The 17,066-nt window shown below is 43.6% G+C and overlaps 1 protein-coding gene across 1 annotated transcript in view; it reads left to right on the top strand.

The window, feature by feature from the left end:
• Positions 1 to 1,471: 1,471 nt before the first annotated feature.
• LOC149316150 (adhesion G protein-coupled receptor E3-like) overlaps positions 1,472 to 17,066 on the top strand; it is a 35,018-nt gene continuing 19,423 nt past the window's right edge. Inside the window, exons 1-6 of the mRNA XM_089518293.1 lie at positions 1,472 to 1,538; positions 3,376 to 3,516; positions 6,109 to 6,282; positions 9,612 to 9,688; positions 12,853 to 12,951; positions 14,190 to 14,364. Of these exons, the coding sequence (XP_089374419.1) occupies positions 1,472 to 1,538; positions 3,376 to 3,516; positions 6,109 to 6,282; positions 9,612 to 9,688; positions 12,853 to 12,951; positions 14,190 to 14,364 (733 nt within the window). The remainder of the gene's footprint in view (positions 1,539 to 3,375; positions 3,517 to 6,108; positions 6,283 to 9,611; positions 9,689 to 12,852; positions 12,952 to 14,189; positions 14,365 to 17,066) is intronic.

Genomic DNA, 17,066 nt, shown 5'->3' with positions numbered 1-17,066 from the left:
AGCCATCCTGTATTTCTTACTTGTTTGTCTCTGTCTATAAAAAGAATGGTCTTGCCTAGTTTGTTGTCAATTGTATTGGCCACAAGTGTCAATTGAGTTGACCGGGATCAATTAAATCGTCCCATACCAGATGCCTGGTTTTGTCTGATTCCTCTACAGGTGGCACCCAAACAGGGACTTCCTCCCATCTTCACCCTACTTATCACACTTGGCGAAAGTTCCAGGTGCACCCTCGCATTCCTAAAAGGCATCCCAGTAAGTATTGGGCAGCTCCTTGTCCATGGCTCAGTGAAAGCATATGGAGAACTTTACAGAGGGCAGGGATCAGAATTAGTAAGTCTGACTTATATTGCCTGGTCCGAGATATTAGTCATCAGTGCATAAGGAAGCTCAAAAGGATTGGGCCAAATAGGAGATATTAAGGAAGCTTAAAAGGTTGAGCAGGATAGAAAGAAAAATCCTAAAGTCAGAACCCTCGAGGTGTCTTGGCTTTGAACTCTTCCTCAACTCAAAGGTGGAGGGAATATCAAGAAGCCCCTAAAAGGTCTTTGCCAATTTGATTTGGAGCAAGTGGTTGTAACCCAGGCTCTTCAGTGGAAAACACCTTTAAGGTCCCCACCAATTCGGGCTAAAAATTAGGTCTAAACCCTGAGCCCATCACGTGGAAGCCTTAGGAGGCTTTATAACTTCATGACAGACTTGGAGGACATTTTTCAAAGAAAGGAATATTAAGTTTTCTCAGCTTTTCTGCCCATCTATAGACACAGATAAGCTCCTAAAACTTCAAGGGCTTCCGCCAGTAAAATAGAGAGAGAGATTAGAGAGTTGGTAGCCCAAGTCAACCTCCTCAAGGAGGAAAATTCCATTTTGGCAGCCAGGATCCAAAAATTGGAAGCACCGTCCAATCAAGAACAAACCTTTTTCTCCATCACAGAAGCTCGTGTGATGGCAGATTTGTTGGGATCCTTAAATCAGGAAACTAGCATCAAGTGGATGCTTTGGGCTGCAAACAGCTATCGATCCACCACAGGCTCACATCTGACAGAGTTGGCCAGGCTGTGCATGTCCCCCACAGACAGGGAAGCCCTAGAAGCAGCAGTAATGTTTCAGGACCTTTTGTCCCAAGATATGTACTCTTGGATGGGACACATCTTGAGCCTATTGTGGCCAAGAAAACTGGCTGAGGATTTAAACTATGCATAAGAACAAAACACAAATGAGGATCCAGAAACATACATGGCTATAAAAATGTTGCTTGTAAGAATAGCTCTCCCCTCCAAGGCTATGGATAAAGAGTTTATGGCCGAAATATTAACCTCACTATGACCCGTCTACATGATGCAGGACCAAATCCCAAATTTGAGTGCAGGCTGTCTTCACAAGAGAAGGACAGTTTCACACCAAATCTTTGATCGTGTTGAGAGGACACAACTTTTCAGTCTGATTTTTTGAATGCACTTGAATGTTGGAGATGCTTCAGCCTAGTAGTTTAGATGTGGAATGGAGTGGTGATATTAAAGAAGTGATGGGCAACTGTGGTAAGTCAAGAGGCCACATTCCATTCCCTGGGAAACTCTGTGGTCTGTGAAAACTTCTAAAAATGCCAAAAGCAAAAACAACCAGAAATGTCTGGAAGTTCCCCATTTGTTTAAATAAATGGTATTTTTAAATAGTAAATAGTGCAAGGTGCCCCTCCAACATATTTAAAAGGTTAATTGCTGCTTCTGGAAACTTCCAGAAGATGCAATACACTTTTTTATACTTTTTAAACAAGAAAAAAGGTAGTTGGAGGAATCTGGAGGGTCTGTTGGACACGAAAACAGTTTTGAGGACTAATTGTGCCCGTTCTTGTTTTGCATCATTAAAAAGAATTATCTTCCTGCAGAATGCTACTTAAGAATGAAGCTGTTTTTGCACTAAATACACTTCACTTCAGCGCAATGAGATAGGCAGTGTGGTTGGGTTGGATGAGACCTTTCCATATAAGCATGAATATGTCTGCAGGCCTAGGCTGTAGTTTTATGTACAACTGCCCAGGAGGAAGAACCAAATATCTACTGAATAGAATTAGACTTTCTTCCCAGTAAATGAGCATAGGATTAAGTGGTAGTAGCTGGTGCAGATATGTATCTTCCTTGTAATAATTTTACATGATGGAGTATGAGAAAAGACCTTGGGATCACATATATTTATCACTATATATTAGAAGCTATATGTGTAGCCCAGGTGTCTGGGAAAACAAATGGAGCGGAAATAGTGCAGAATAAAAAGAGAACAGAAATCAGAAGAAATGTATGTGTATTTGCATGCATGAATGCTCAGGAAAACATGAACATTTGTACATACAGTAGCATCTGTGCAGAACTCTAAGGCTCACCTCCCATCCCCATGGATTGATCAAACTCTTCCTGTATTTTAACAAGAATCTGAACCTTTCAGAATTCACTCACCAACAGGTCTATCAAAACCATAATCTATATTAAATCTTAGGGTGCATCCATACTGTAGATATAATGCAGTTTGATGGCACTAAGTGCTATAGCTCCATCCTATGGCATCCTGGGATTTGTAATTTTACAAGTTCTTTAGCCTTCTCTGCCAAAGCATGGTAGTGCCTCACAAAACTACAGATTCTAGGATTCCATAGGATGGTAGTTAAACTGGTGTTGAACTGCATGATTTCTACAGTGTAGATTCACCCTCAGAATCTTACTTGCAACAGAGTCAGCTAAACTACATTGACATTTGTGGCCACTGAAATGGTCTCCTTCATTTCCCAACAGTTTGCTATAGACAGTGTTCACCATTGCCAGTTTATCATAATAGATCCACTGGGGTTTGGTCCCAAGACACCCCATGGATACCAAAATCCATGGATGCTCAAGTCCCATTAAATACAGTGGTGTAGAAAAATGGTGTCTCTTATATAAAATGGCAAAATCAAGATTTGCTTTTTAGAACTGATTTTTCCATATATTGTAGGTATTATTTTTAAGTGTGTTGTTAAGATATGTGATAATGTTATAATAGTAAGAAGAGAATAGAAATTGTTGTTGTTAAAGAACTACAGACAGGCAAGTTAGAAGCCATTGTTCCCATCTTTTGTTTGCTAAAATTTTCCTTGTTTTTAGTAGTTTTACTTGAGGGCTCATTCACACTTAGGGATAAACCCATTTTTTAACTGGATCTTTTCAAATCGATGGAGTGATTCAAAACCAAAGCAACGTTCACGCTATATTTGCCATGCTCGAATCTGTCTCTGTTTGAGTTGTCCTAGAAAAAGCCCACACTCCCTGTCTTAGTAATGTGTCTGGATAGGAAAATAACAGGCACACAGGGCTCCTTTAACTAATGAGATTCTTGATCTGTTGACAGCCCTGTATAGAACAAGTGGTTCTAGGAAGTCTGATATGAAGGATACATTAATTCCGCCACTTGCTGAACCTGAATACCCTTTTGCCCAGATTACAGAACAACCGCCAGCTAAGGGACCATCTATTCAACAGTTAAGTACAGGTGAGTCAGGCTGGGTGTCTGTGAGGTTTATCACACTGAGATTTTTAGAACTTTTGCAGGTCATTTCCGATGTGACTGCGCTTCCAACAATGCGGATTCACGTCACAATGTGAATCTGTTATGAGATGCCTTTCCTTTCTATGGGAGTTCCTTCCATGGTGCTTCCACAGTGATTCCAAAGTGACTCCTCATTTTGATGAAATCCGAAAAAAAGTGAATTCTCAGAATTCGCATTCAAGCTCACTTCGATTTCACTTCGAATTGGTCTGGTGTGAAAAACCACTCCGATGTCACTCCCCTTGGCCCCCTGCATCCTACTCCATAATCCCCCTCCTCCTCCTTCACCCCATCTCACCCCCTCTGCCAACCTGCCACCCATCCCATCATCCCTTGCCTTCTCCTGCATCCTGATACTGGCCCCAGTGACCCCCAGCAACATATCCCATCATCCCCTGCCTTCCCCTGCATCCCAATCCTGGCCCCAGTGACCCCCAGTGACCTATCCCATCATCCCCTGCCTTCTCCTGCATCCCAATCCTGGCTCCAGCCACCCCCTGTGACCTATCCCATCATCCCCTGACTTCTCCTGCATCCCAATCCTGGCCCCAGTGACCCCCAGTGGCTGATCCCATCATCCTCTGCCTTCTGCATCCCAATCCTGGCCCCAGCAACCCATCTCATCATCCCCTGCCTTCTCCTGCATCCCAATCCTGGCCCAAGCGACCCCCAGCAACCTATCCTATCATCCTCTGCCTTCTCCTGCATCCCAATCCTGGCCCCAGTGACCTATCCCATCATCCTCTGCCTTCTCCTGCATCCCAATCCTGGCCCCAGTGACCTATCCCATCATCCTCTGCCTTCTCCTGCATCCCAATCCTGGCCCCAGCGACCCCCTGCGACCTATCCCATCATCCCCTGCCTTCTCCTGCATCCCAATCCTGGCCCCAGCGACCCCCTGCGACCTATCCCATCATCCCCTGCCTTCTCCTGCATCCCAGTCCTGGCCCCAGTGACCCCCTGCTGCCACCCATCCCATCATCTCCCGACTGCTCCTGCATCCCCATCTCACCTCTGCCAACCTACCACCTATCTCATCATCCCCTGACTGCTTCTTCATCCTGATGAAGGATGACAGCTAAGGAGGGGACAGGGAAGGAGGACAGCATCCAGAGCCCCACTGAGCATGTGCAAGGGTGCCAATTTGAATCGTTGAACCCTCCGGTGTGGTAATACAATGTGCACTCATTCTGCTTTGCTTGAATCTGCATCACGTGACTTGCTTGGAATAGAACTGACTTTGCTTCCCCTCAATTCGGAAGGGCAACAGAAAGGCAACCAGGTGTGGTAAAGCATCACATTTTAACCTTAATTCACATTGCTAGACAGGAGTGACTCTGGATCTGGTTGAAAAAACATCACGCTTTGCATTGCTAGAACAGGAGTGACTGAGCTACAAACCCATGTGATAAGGTCCTGTGACACAGCAGGAAGCTTCAGGATGATCTTGGGGATCCTGGAGCCAGCACGTAAATTTACCAGTGGATGTGGCATCTGAGATTCACCCCATGTGCAAAATACACATAGGGGCTGCATTAGTTCTCCCACATACACAGAAGACCATGAAGGGCCACATCCCCACCACAACTCCATTGCAAAATAAAATCCAGAAAATGGTGGGTTTGGCACCTGTGCACTAGAGATAGGATGCAAATGGATTAACACCGTGCAGGTACACAACTGTTGAATAACTAGCAATACTAAATGAAGGAATGTTCGTCTGATACACTTGACTCATTCTGGCTATGGCAGGCTGAGGTCTGTCACTATTATAGAGGCAAAATGAGATAATTGTCCTCTCCAAATAATATTTGGACCCTTCCGATGACATTTTCCTTCAGCCCACAAATTTCTAGTATTTCAGTAACTTAAAACCTTCATTGGGCATTTAGAAATGGCGTTTAGACATGCAAAGAAAAGGAGAAGTCAAAAGTTATTAAGGAAATTTGAACACAGCAAATACAAGAATTATAGGTGTGAATGATTTTCAGTGTTTCACTTTCTGCAATTTTAGAAATTCAGTGACTGAAGGAAAATTTCAAATGGGGGAGAATTATTAGTTGGCGGGGCATGGAGTCATATGCCATCTCTACATCCCTGGACAATCTTATCTGGTTCAACTATTTCATTCCTCCACTGTCATCTGATGCCTCTTGATATAACAGTTGTGGGTCCTGTCCCCTTCCATTACTGCTTTGGGTGGTAGTCACTTGCTACCCTTCACCACACATTGTTCATCACTGTTTCTTAGTCAGAAATTGACCTCTCTTCAAGGGGAATCTATCCAAGATATACTACTGGCAGTTGGAAATAAAAGCATAGTTAATTCATTTTTCTTTACTTTCTTAATGTCACTGTAGTATTAATATTTTTCTACACCAAAGAAGGCACATTATTATGCTTTCTGATCATCTGTATCTTCCCAAGACCTTCCAGTTTCTTGGCTTAATGGTCCTGGCGTAAGAAAGGCACAGTTACAATAGGTTTTATTCATTCTGAGCTGATCTTTTGTTATAGAAATGTCCTTCCCCACAGACTTTTTTAGTGATGATGAAGACCATGGTTTTAGTGGCAACGTCGGAGATGATGGAATATTCTGCGGTCGCAATGCTATCCCTTTCAATAAATCCACCTGCATCTGTGAAAAAGGATACAAGAAGGTACTTTGGGAAGTGACAGTTAATGGAGGCTATGACTTTCGTTGTGAGAGTAAGTATATGCATTTTCACTTCTTTTAAACTGCATCTTCTTTAATTAAATTGTAGTAAGTGGAAATGTAATATTCAGCCCTTGCTAATGTCATCTCTGGCAATGTCCTATTACTGCTGTTGTGGTATGTAGTTTGTAATATGTAAGTAAAAATGTACATAGGTAATAATAATAACAACAACAACGGAGGAGGAGGACGAGCAGCAGCAGCAGCATGAATTAAGTTTTAATTCTGTTGGTGAAAGATGGGCTGCATCCGCACTGCAGAAATAATGCAGTTTGACACCACTTTAACTGCTATGGCTAAATGCTGTGGAATCCTGGGAATTGTATTTTTTGTGGCACCAGAGCTATCTGATAGAGAATGTCTCACAAAACTACAGCTCCCAGAATTCCATAGCATTCAAAAATGCAGTTAAAGTGGTGTCAAACTGCATTATTTCTGCAGTGCGGATGCAGCCATGGTGGAATGGAGGCCCTGTTCACACTTGCATTGTTGCAGAGATGTGGGGAAATTCAATGATGCAGTACTGAATCAAAGGAGTATATCACACGGAGCTTTCTGGTGGTTTTCTGGGTCAGTTCAGGCTCATTTCCGACATGACTGCACTTCCAACGATGCGGTTTCACATCGTAAAGTGAATGTGTTATCAGACGCCATTGATTTCTATGGGAGCTCCTTGCAAGGTGCTTCAGCAGTGTTTCTGAAGTGACCCCTCAATTTGGTAAAACCAGTAAAAAAGGGACTTCAGAGAATTCGCTTCCAAGCTCCCTTTGATTGCACTGCAACTTGATCTGGTGTGGAATGCAGCTTTGCTATTGCTCCGGTACTCCACCGCAAACGCCCTGGGTTGCAAACAACACTTCCCAGGAGGAGGAGGAGGCAGCCCCCTGTCCCTTTCTTCCCGCGGGTGCCTGCAGCCACGGGAAGGAAGGGAAGAGGAGGAGGCAGCCCCCCGTCTCTTCCTCTCTGCGGGTGCCTGCAGCCACGGGAAGGAAGGGAGGAGGAGGCAGCCCCCCTGTCCCTTCCTCCCCGTGAGTGCCTGCAGCCACAGGAAGGGAGGGAGGAGGAGAAGGCAGCTCCCCGGCCCTTCCTTCCTGTGGGTGCCTGCGCCAGCACCGACACTTGCAGGGAGAAGGGAAAGAGGAGGGAGCCCCGCCCCGTCCCCTTTTCCCCGCAGGGTGCTGATTTGAATCGTTGAACCCTCCAGTGTGGTAATACAATGTGCACTCACTTCCCTTTGCTTGAATCCGCATCAGGTGAGTTGCTTGAAATAGAACTGACTTCCAGGTGTGGTAAATCATCACATTTTTACCTTATTTGCATTGCTAGACAGGAGTGACTCTGGATCTGGTGTGAAAAAACATCATGCTTTACATTGCTAGAACAGGAGTGACTGCAGATCTGAGCTGCAAACCTCCCCCCTCCCACATGTGATAAGGTCCAAAGTACCCATTAGGTTTACCCCGATAGAATCTCTCCATAGCAATTTAACATGGAGACTGTACTCGGGTTTTTTTAAACTGCCAATCAAATGATGTGCACCTACGTCACACTCTATGGGGAAATGTCCCCCACTTCTGTCAGTCTCAGAGGATGGCAATGGCAAGCCCCTCTGAAGAATCATTGCCAAGAAACCCTGGAATAGGTTCACCTTGGGATTTTATTTCTGATGAAAGAGGAAAAAACAACCCCTAACGTTCACCCACACTGATAGGGGTTTTTTTAATTTAAAAAAATGCCAATCTAATCATCCGCACATGAGTTGCAGTTGTAAAGATGTGCATAAGCTGTCAATTTTTTTTTAAAAGTATACTGTCTAATGAGTCCCCCACCTCCCTGCCACATGCCTTGGTTTGTGGTGGCTTTATAATCTCACCATCCCTGAAGGCTTCCTGGGAGTGTCTGGAAGACCCTTTAGAGAAGGACAGAGCCAGGCAGCTTTTGGGCCACCCCCTTTGCCTGAGGTGGGTCCCCAAGAGGGCCAGTCCATGAATCTCCAGGTCCATGGTGGAGGGGCTGCCCATCTTCCCCCTGACCAACAGTGCCCCAACAGTGAAGGAAGCAGGGCCCCCACAGACTGGGCAAGGAGAGGCCAGGCAGGAAAAAGCATGACAAGGCAAGGCAAAGTGAGGCAAGGTGGGTGTTGATGCAGGCAAGCAGTTCCATCCCTCTGCCTGGAGACCCAGCTCACCGATAGGGAGCGAAGGGACTCCTGCCCACCTGGGACACACTGTTGGGGCACCAAGAGACACTGGGCCAGAGAGTCCAGCTTGGGATCTCCTCCAGGCCTCCTGGGCAGCCTGAGAAGAGATCTCCCCACTTCACCCCAGCCCAGAGGCCCCAGACAACCTCGGACCAGAAAGCCACTGCCAGGAGGCTCCTGAACAACAAGGACCCAATGGTCATAAGTTCTTCTACCCGAAAGAGTGTGTGTGTGGGGGGGGGGGGGGGGGATGGGAAGCAGTCTCTGTCAGCCTCGGAAGAAAGAAGAAAAAAGTACTGTAGCGGAATTATTCCATATAGAGTAACATGTTGTGGTTTTTTTAGGGGGGTAACCCCCCCAACTCCCAACTGTATATGCAGAAAACAGATTTCCTGCAAAGGAAACAATATTTTCTGCACAGATGTCAGTTTTCTCCACAGTAAATAGGTTTTTAACACAAATGCCTATACGGTTTTCTCCATAGCATAATTCCTCTGAAACATTTAGGATATTCAGGTACCAGGAGAAAACTGAAAAATTATCATAAGCTGAACATGAGTTAACAGTGTGATGTGGTAGCTATAAAATCCAATGCAATTCTAGGCTGCATCAACAGAATGCCACAGCCCTGATTTGGCTCCTTTTTGTGCCAGAAAGGATGCCATAGCCGTGTTGCTGCAGCTTGACGGTGCTCCTTCGGTGCTGTATCATATGGCTGCAGTGCCAGAGGAGCGCCATGAAACTATGCACTGTGTGGAGCAGCATGTGGCATCATGGTGCCCTGGGGGCAGAGCATGGGTATGAGTCATGTGGATGCGACACCCTGTCTCCACCCCCAGGGCAGCCTTGATGGCCAGTCTGTAGAGGGCCTGAGGTGGCATTCAATCTGGTGAATATTGGGAAGCCAAAACATATTGAAGCCCCAGTCCAGGCAGAAATAATTGAACAAGTAGTATTCAACATCTTTTAACTTTGAATCAAGCTGTAACCATTTAGAAAAATGTGTCTGTGTAGCAATCTTGGTCATAGCTACACAGCACAGGCTAACATCAGTTTTACATTATTTGTTGTTGTTAACCGCCCTTGAGTACTGCATTATAAATATACATGTTTTCTTCACAGAAATTCCCCACCACTGCCAATCAAACATACTATGGGAGAATGACAATGTAAAAATGTGTTTAAATACAATGAAATCAGTAAGTGTGTTGTTCTATCTTTGAAATGAGCATACATTTTGGATCAAGGTAAACATAATGTTGAATTTTAAATCAAAGTGTTCACAGAGTAAAACATATCTATTACCAGGCTGTCATACCTATTACCAGGCTTAAAGGATAATTCAGAAATATTGGGGCTGTCCAGACCACCCCTAGGGGGCAGCCTGCAGCCACCTACAACTGCGCTGGATTGGGGGTGTGGCAACCGCATACTGTGGCCCTGATCTGGCCTGTCCAGGGTGCAAAAAGGAGCCACAAAAAGTGGCCCCTTTTTGTTCCCTGGAAAGGGTGTGATAGCTGCAGCTCCTTTGGCGCTGCATCCTGTGGATGCAGCGCTGGAGGAGTGCGGTGATGCCACGTACCATGTGGAGTGGCGCATAGCATCACGCTACCCTGGGAGCGGAGTTGGGGCATACGTCATCTGGACATCACACGCTGACTCTGCCTCCAGGCTGGCCTGAATGGACAATCTGTATAGGCTGATTGTCACCATCTGAGAGTGGTAGCATTGGAACCAGACATACCTGTTACTTCCTTTTACCTCAGTTTTCCTAAATTAGTCAGACTGGCCATGGCTTTCAAAACCCTGTGTCCACATACCACAAGTGTGCCCTTCCTAATTCACTTTGCTTTATTGTGATTACTGTCATTTGGCTTCAATTTATAGTGACCGTATGAATGGGAGATGTCAAAGAGTCCCTGTTATTAACAATCTTGTTCTGGTCCTGCAAGCTTTGACTCATATGATTGCTGTATATACTCATGTATATGTCTAGAAATTTTGGTAAAAAAACTGACCCAAAAACCTGGGTCGACTTATCCATGGGTCAGTGTATGTACTGTCCTTTAACTCTTATTTTAAAAAAGGAACTGTCACCTTGTAAAAGGCAAGAGTGTAATCTACCATGGAAGCACTGATCCCCACTTCATTCTCTCATCCATCCAGTCTTTAGTATGAGCAGTTATGCCTGCTGGAATTTTCTAAGTTCTTTGGCATTTTTTTCCTTTCTTTCATCCTTTATATCCTTTGTTACATGCCCCTAAGTTTTACCCTCAACTTATGAGTATCCGTGGGTCATTTCAAAATCCATGATTTTGGCCCCAAAACCTGCCCTCGATTTATACATGAGGTCAACTTACTTGACTGTAAGTCGAGAAATTTGTGCCCCAAAATTGACCCTAAAATTTGGGGTAGACCTATATAAGCGTCAGCACACCAGTAGTGCTTAGAAGGGTCCTAAAGCAAGCAAGCCTGATGCCCCAATCTCCATTGAACACCAATTCCTTCCCCCTCCAGTCAGTTTTGCAAGTCCTTCCTTCCTATCAGAAAACCTCTCCATTTAAATCCACTTGCTTCTTTCTCTGGCCCATTTTACAAGCTTTTGCTTTCCATGGAAAAACCTCTCCATTTAAATCTACTTGCTTCTCTCTCTGCTTCATTTTGCAAGCCTTTGCTTCCTATGGAAAAACCTCTCCATTTAAATCTACTTTCTTCTCTCTCTGGTCCATTTTGCAAGCCTTTGCTTCCTATGGAAAACCCCCTCCATTTAAATCTACTTGCTTCTCTCTCTGGTCCATTTTGCAAGCCTTTGCTTCCTATGGAAAACCCCCTCCATTTAAATCTACTTTCTTCTCTCTCTGGTCCATTTTGCAAGCCTTTGCTTCCTATGGAAAAACCTCTCCATTTAAATCTACTTTCTTCTCTCTCTGGTCCATTTTGCAAGCCTTTGCTTCCTATGGAAAAACCCCTCCATTTAAATCTACTTGCTTCTTTCTCTGGTCTGTTTTGCAAGCCCTGGCTTCCTAAGGAAAAACCTCTCCATTTAAATCCACTTGTTTCTTTCTCTGGTCCATTTTGCAAGCCTTTGCTCCCTATGAAAAAACCTCTCCATTTAAATCCACTTGCTTCCTTTTTCAATCCGATGTTAAAACCTCTGCTCCAGCACCTGGAAATCGGTCAGGAGAGATCCAGAGAAACAGAAGGCGGGACAGAAGTAGTATTTTCCCCATTCTATCCTTTCTTATACCCCCCTAAGTTTTACCCTAGACTTATCCATGGATCATATCAAAATCCAGGATTTTGACCCTGAAACATCCCTCAGTTTATACATGAGGTTGACTTGTACACAAGTATATATGGTGTGCTTGAATATATACAGTAAGCCAAAATTAATAAAATATTTTACTATTTTGATGCCTTCATTACCCACTTTACATTTAAATAAATTAGCTATGGTCATTAATTCTGTTTCCTTAATATGCACATGTAACCCTAACACTAAACTATAACTAACTCTTAACTGTAATTGTAACTATATGTAACTGTAAACTTGTAACACATGCTTTATGCCTATCTAGATTAGCCAGTGCTGAAAACCAGGGATTAGGTTTTATAAAGTAACTTGAGGCTGTGTAGAGACATTGACATGTTCAATGTTATGGTGTTACTGTTAGTGGCATTGTTGAGCACATGACTATATGATCTTACTGAGACAGCAGACCTGTCAAGTTTTAAATGTAAACAATGCATTCTAAATTGCAATTGGTAATTCTCTCTGGCTGCATCTGCAGAATAATTCAGGTTGAACCCACTATTAAACTGCTATGGCTCAATGCCATGGAATTCTGGGAATTGTAGTTTATTGTGACACCAGAGCTCTTTGGCAGAGAAGGCTAAATGTCTCACAGAACTACAGTTCCCCAAGTTCCATCACAGTTAAAGAGGTGTCAACCTGAATTACTTCAGTTCCTGGAAGACATCCAGTTGCTGTTATCTCTACTGTGGGCTGTGAACCACGTTTCTGAATTTGTCAGTTATGCTCTGCTATATGTCAGCATTGGTTATATGGCTCAGATGAGTTGCTGACAGTTTGAAAGAGAAACAACAACCTTATAGGGTAGGTTGAGAGGAGAGATAATGACTGGTCCAAAATTACCATGTGAATTACCAGCCCTAGTTTCACGGTTTAACTAGTATAGAACTGGATGGCAGAGCAAAATATTTTTCTGCACATTCATGTAACAATATGCGACTGATGCACAGTTCATCCAGTGCCCACTTGGACAACTATAGATAGTTTGCTTTTCTCCTTGACAAATGATATTTGCCAGTGACATAGGATCCCTTTCTTTTCTCCTTATAGGATAATTTAAATAATGTCAACAGCTCCTACTGTGCATTCATAGAAAACATCAGGAAATCTACCTGCGATAATAACAGTTCTGCAACTATTTCCTTAGAGGTGAGACTTCTTAAGAATTTCAAACATTTAACCACAACTTCTCCTTCTTGGGAAGCCATTGTGTTCTTTTGTTTCAATGGTGTGTGGTTTTCCCTTGCATACTACAGCAAAGGAAGGATGGAAATAAAATAGGGGACAGTAATTTTAAGAGTCAGGTTTGAAACAATTTACTTCTATGAGGCTTCTGAGGCAGTTTTAAATTACCGAGATCACTACTGTATAAGTAGTCAGGTTATTTGTCCATTCTAGCTACTTTGATAAGTCAAGTGTACTCACTGCTGCAGTCAGATAGTTTTGTATATCTGAAAATACCATGAGGTGAACCAAATGACGATCCTTCTATGCGTCATCAACTTAAGCTGCATCCACACTGGAGAAATAACCCAGTTTGGTGCTGCTTTAACTGCCTTGGCTCGAGGCTATGGAATTCTGGGAGTTGGAATTTGTTGTTGAGTGGAGCAGAGCTCTGCTCTGGGCTCCCCAACAAACTCCAACTCCCAGAATTCCATAGCCTTGAGCCAGGGCAGTTAAAGCGGTGCCAAACTGGGTTATTTCTCCAGTGTGGATGCAGCCATAGAAAGGATGTGCTCCCCCTTCTGTTGCTGAGCTATTTTGTCTGCAGTTTAGATGTTAAAATGACCTATGTTGAGCAGAACATACTAGGAATAGGCAGGCAGTTATCTTTTCTGTGTTAGTAAATTATTAAAATAATATTTTAAAGATGGCCCCAGGGTGGCATTTTTCAGCTAGGAAAATGCTAACATATACTGCACAGGAGAAGATAAATGTTGAATTGGTCAAGAACTAAAACAAGGCTTTATCCATATGTTATGTAAATGAGATAATGTGGCTAAATACTGGAGGAAGATGGTGGCAATTATTAAAGAAATATTTCAGTGGGATGTCTTCTTAGATACTGCCCTTTGCCTTTTAAATTTTGTGAAGGATTGTGTTCCTTTTGAAAAGCAGAATCCAGTTTTACACATACCTTGAGAAGTAGCATTATACACATGAAATCAAATACCAAGGGGAAAAAAACAGGAAATGTAATCTGATAACAATTTGATTGAAGTTGACACTTACTGAGAAATCCATAAAACCTGCAGGTTACCTTTTCTTCACTCTCTCAATCCACTGATAACTATGTTCTGTATTTATTCTGAAAATCCATCTATTTATTTAATGTGCATGATAAATAAAATGAAATTTTGAAATGTTTGCTTCCTTTAATACTGCAGGACAAAGCAGACACCTTTGAAAAGCAAATCAACAGTTCCCTCCAGGGTATCAAAGAAAAGGGGGACCGTATATCAGCTGTAACCTTTGCTCTGGAACTACTAGGCTCAACTGCAGCATCAACAGCTCTTCTATCTCCAACGGAACAACCACAAGCTGTGGTTGTGAATTCAATAGGTAGGGAAAGAAAGAGTGCTTTCATTTCATCAATGAGGGAAGAAAGGAAATGAAAGGTGGACATTTTGCTTGCCCTAGGCTGCATCCACACTTCAGAAATAATCCAGTTTGACACTACTTTATCTGCCATGGCTCAGTGCTATTGTCCTGGACTGCAGCCAGCACACACAGACACACACTGATAAGAATGGCTTAGCCCAGCAAGTGGAAGCAGAACACAGACTTTGCAAGGAGTAAGCGTGAGAGCAGTCCGAGAAGCCAAGCCGAAGTCAGGATACCAGAAGTCAGAGGAGTCCAAAAGCCAAGCTGAAGTCAGGATACCAGGAGTCAGAGTACTCAAAGCAGTCCAAGGTCAAAGCAGCCAGAAGATAACAAGGGTCCAGTCCAAGGTCAAAGCAACAAGGAGCCAGTGCCAGCAGCAATCACACCAAGGGATCATGCAATAAACTCTGGCACTGAGTGGAGGCCTCTCTACAGCTTAAGTAAGGGAAACTCCCCCCGTGCCACCTGAGGCTGGTTGGCTAATTGCCTCTCTGCAATCCTCTTGGATCTGCGCCTGCAAGCACTCTCAGCCCTTCTCTGTTTGTAAGTAGGCACATCCAGGCAAGCTTCCTCCCCAGAGTCACCACTAGGCTGTTGCACCACAGTAGGCCTCTCCCTAGTACTAGGACCTGGTTGGGCCTCCTCCTCTGGGGCTGGGAGAGCACAGCTGGGAGCTGACAGAGCAGGATTACCACCTGGTGTAGCCTCAATTAGCTCTTGCTCTGGAGGAGGCTCGTCCTCATCCTCATCCTCCGAGAGTTGATCTTGGCTGGCCGTGACAGCTATGGGATTCTGGGAATTACAGTTTAGCCTCTGTCAGAGACCTCTGATGCCACAACAGACTACAGTTCCCAGAGGTCCGCAGCATTAAACCATGACAATTAAAGTGGTGTCACACTGGATTATTTCTGCAGTGTGGATGCAGCCCTAGTGGCTCTTTTTATTTTTACTTTTCTTCCTTATAACCACTGTTGTGGTAGGTTTGCTTGATGCTTTTTGAATAAATCATTGTACAGTAAAGGCACAAATTCTTGTTGCCCATGGACTCTGGCAGGTGTGATGATACTGAAGAATAGTGGAATTTTGGAGACTGATGGTTTCCAAAATTTTTTAGGTATATTATCCCCTGACATCACCATTTTTATTAATTATTGCCAGGTAGACTTCTAGAATAGAGTTCAGTTTAGAAAATGGTTTCAGAAGTATCCATTAAGGGATCTTAGGATTACTTGGGGCTGCTCCTGCAGTATTTCGGCCCCAGAGCTGCCCCAAATTCCCCTCATTATCCCCACATTCTAGAGTGATGTTGGGGATCATGTCTACACATGTGTCCTACTGTGTCACCTGGTGCTGCCACCACTGGCATGAGTCAATCCCTCTGAAAATGAGGCATCCAGTGCCCATCATGTGGCTGGACCCCTCATTGTAACTTCAGAGGGAGTGACTCGCATCAGCAGCACCAGCACCAGGTGGCACAGTGGGATTCTGTAAACACCCACCAAATATTGCTTGGTGATCCAGAAGATTAGTCTTTTTAATGCAGTTTAATGCAGGGATGGCCTGGATTCAATGTGTAACTGGCCTCATGTCATAAAGACAGTGTGCAGTAAAATCAGGGCTTTGGCCCTGCACTGTAAAAACAGGTGAGTGCGGGGAGTAACAAGTTCATTTGGCCCAAGTAGACATAATAATAATAATAATATAATAATAAACTTTTATTTGTATACCGCTTTTCCTCCAGATCAAAGCGGTTCACACATGTCACAATACAGTACATCAACAATTACAAAAATTACAATAATTTTTTTTAAAAAAAAATTGTCCTAAGGCTGCGTCTGCACTGCAGAATTAATGCAATTAGACAGCACTTTAACTATTATGGCTCAATGCTATGAAATTTTGGGATTTGTAGTTTTGTAAGATGTTTACCCTCCTCTGTCAGATACCTGTGATGCCACAACAAACTACAAATTCCAGAATTCCATAGAATGGAACGATCAGTGTTAAAGTGGTGTACATTAATTCTGCAGTATTGCATCAGCCTAAGGCAGTGCTTCTCAATTATTTTCTGTCATGCCCCCCCTAGGAAGAAGAAAACATTTCGCGCCCCCCGCGCGACTGTAAATAGTATAATTTGTCTATAAAATTGTTTGCCGAGGTCAAACGAGCCCCCCCTTTACGGAGCCTCGTGCCCTACTATTTGAGAAGTGCTGCCCTAAGGCAAAGGACAGAGAACAAATCTTATGCAAACAGAGTGTCATCTATTGCTTCCCTAAGTAGAATCTGTGAGCCTATCATATCAGGTAAGACAACAATAACAGTCCTACATTCTGTGAACAGAAGAGTTTGAAGAGTTCCTGTTTAAAATGCAGAATCATACATTGCATTTCATAAACATTTGGTATGCTTAGATAAAATTGTTAATAAGATGATTCCTAAAGCCAAACTCAAAAATAACTAAAAACAGGAAGATGCCTACCATAAGTCAGGGCAGCAAGCCAAGGCAGATAATGTCTTTTTCAAAGTGCTTTTGCATCTCTTCCTCCCTCCCTCTCCCCCATCCTTCCTTCCTTGTATGAAGACTCTAGAGAACAGAAAGGTGTATTAGACCTCATTTCCACAAAGGATCTTGCTTTCACACATTTTTATTTCACAGTCTA

Source organism: Sceloporus occidentalis, unplaced genomic scaffold (assembly GCF_023333645.1).
Source record: "Sceloporus occidentalis isolate IW3139 unplaced genomic scaffold, rSceOcc1.0.p SCAF_3, whole genome shotgun sequence".
NCBI classification, from domain to species: domain Eukaryota; kingdom Metazoa; phylum Chordata; class Lepidosauria; order Squamata; family Phrynosomatidae; genus Sceloporus; species Sceloporus occidentalis.
Note: the sequence above shows the minus strand (reverse complement) of the source record. Positions and strands in the feature narration are given on the sequence as shown.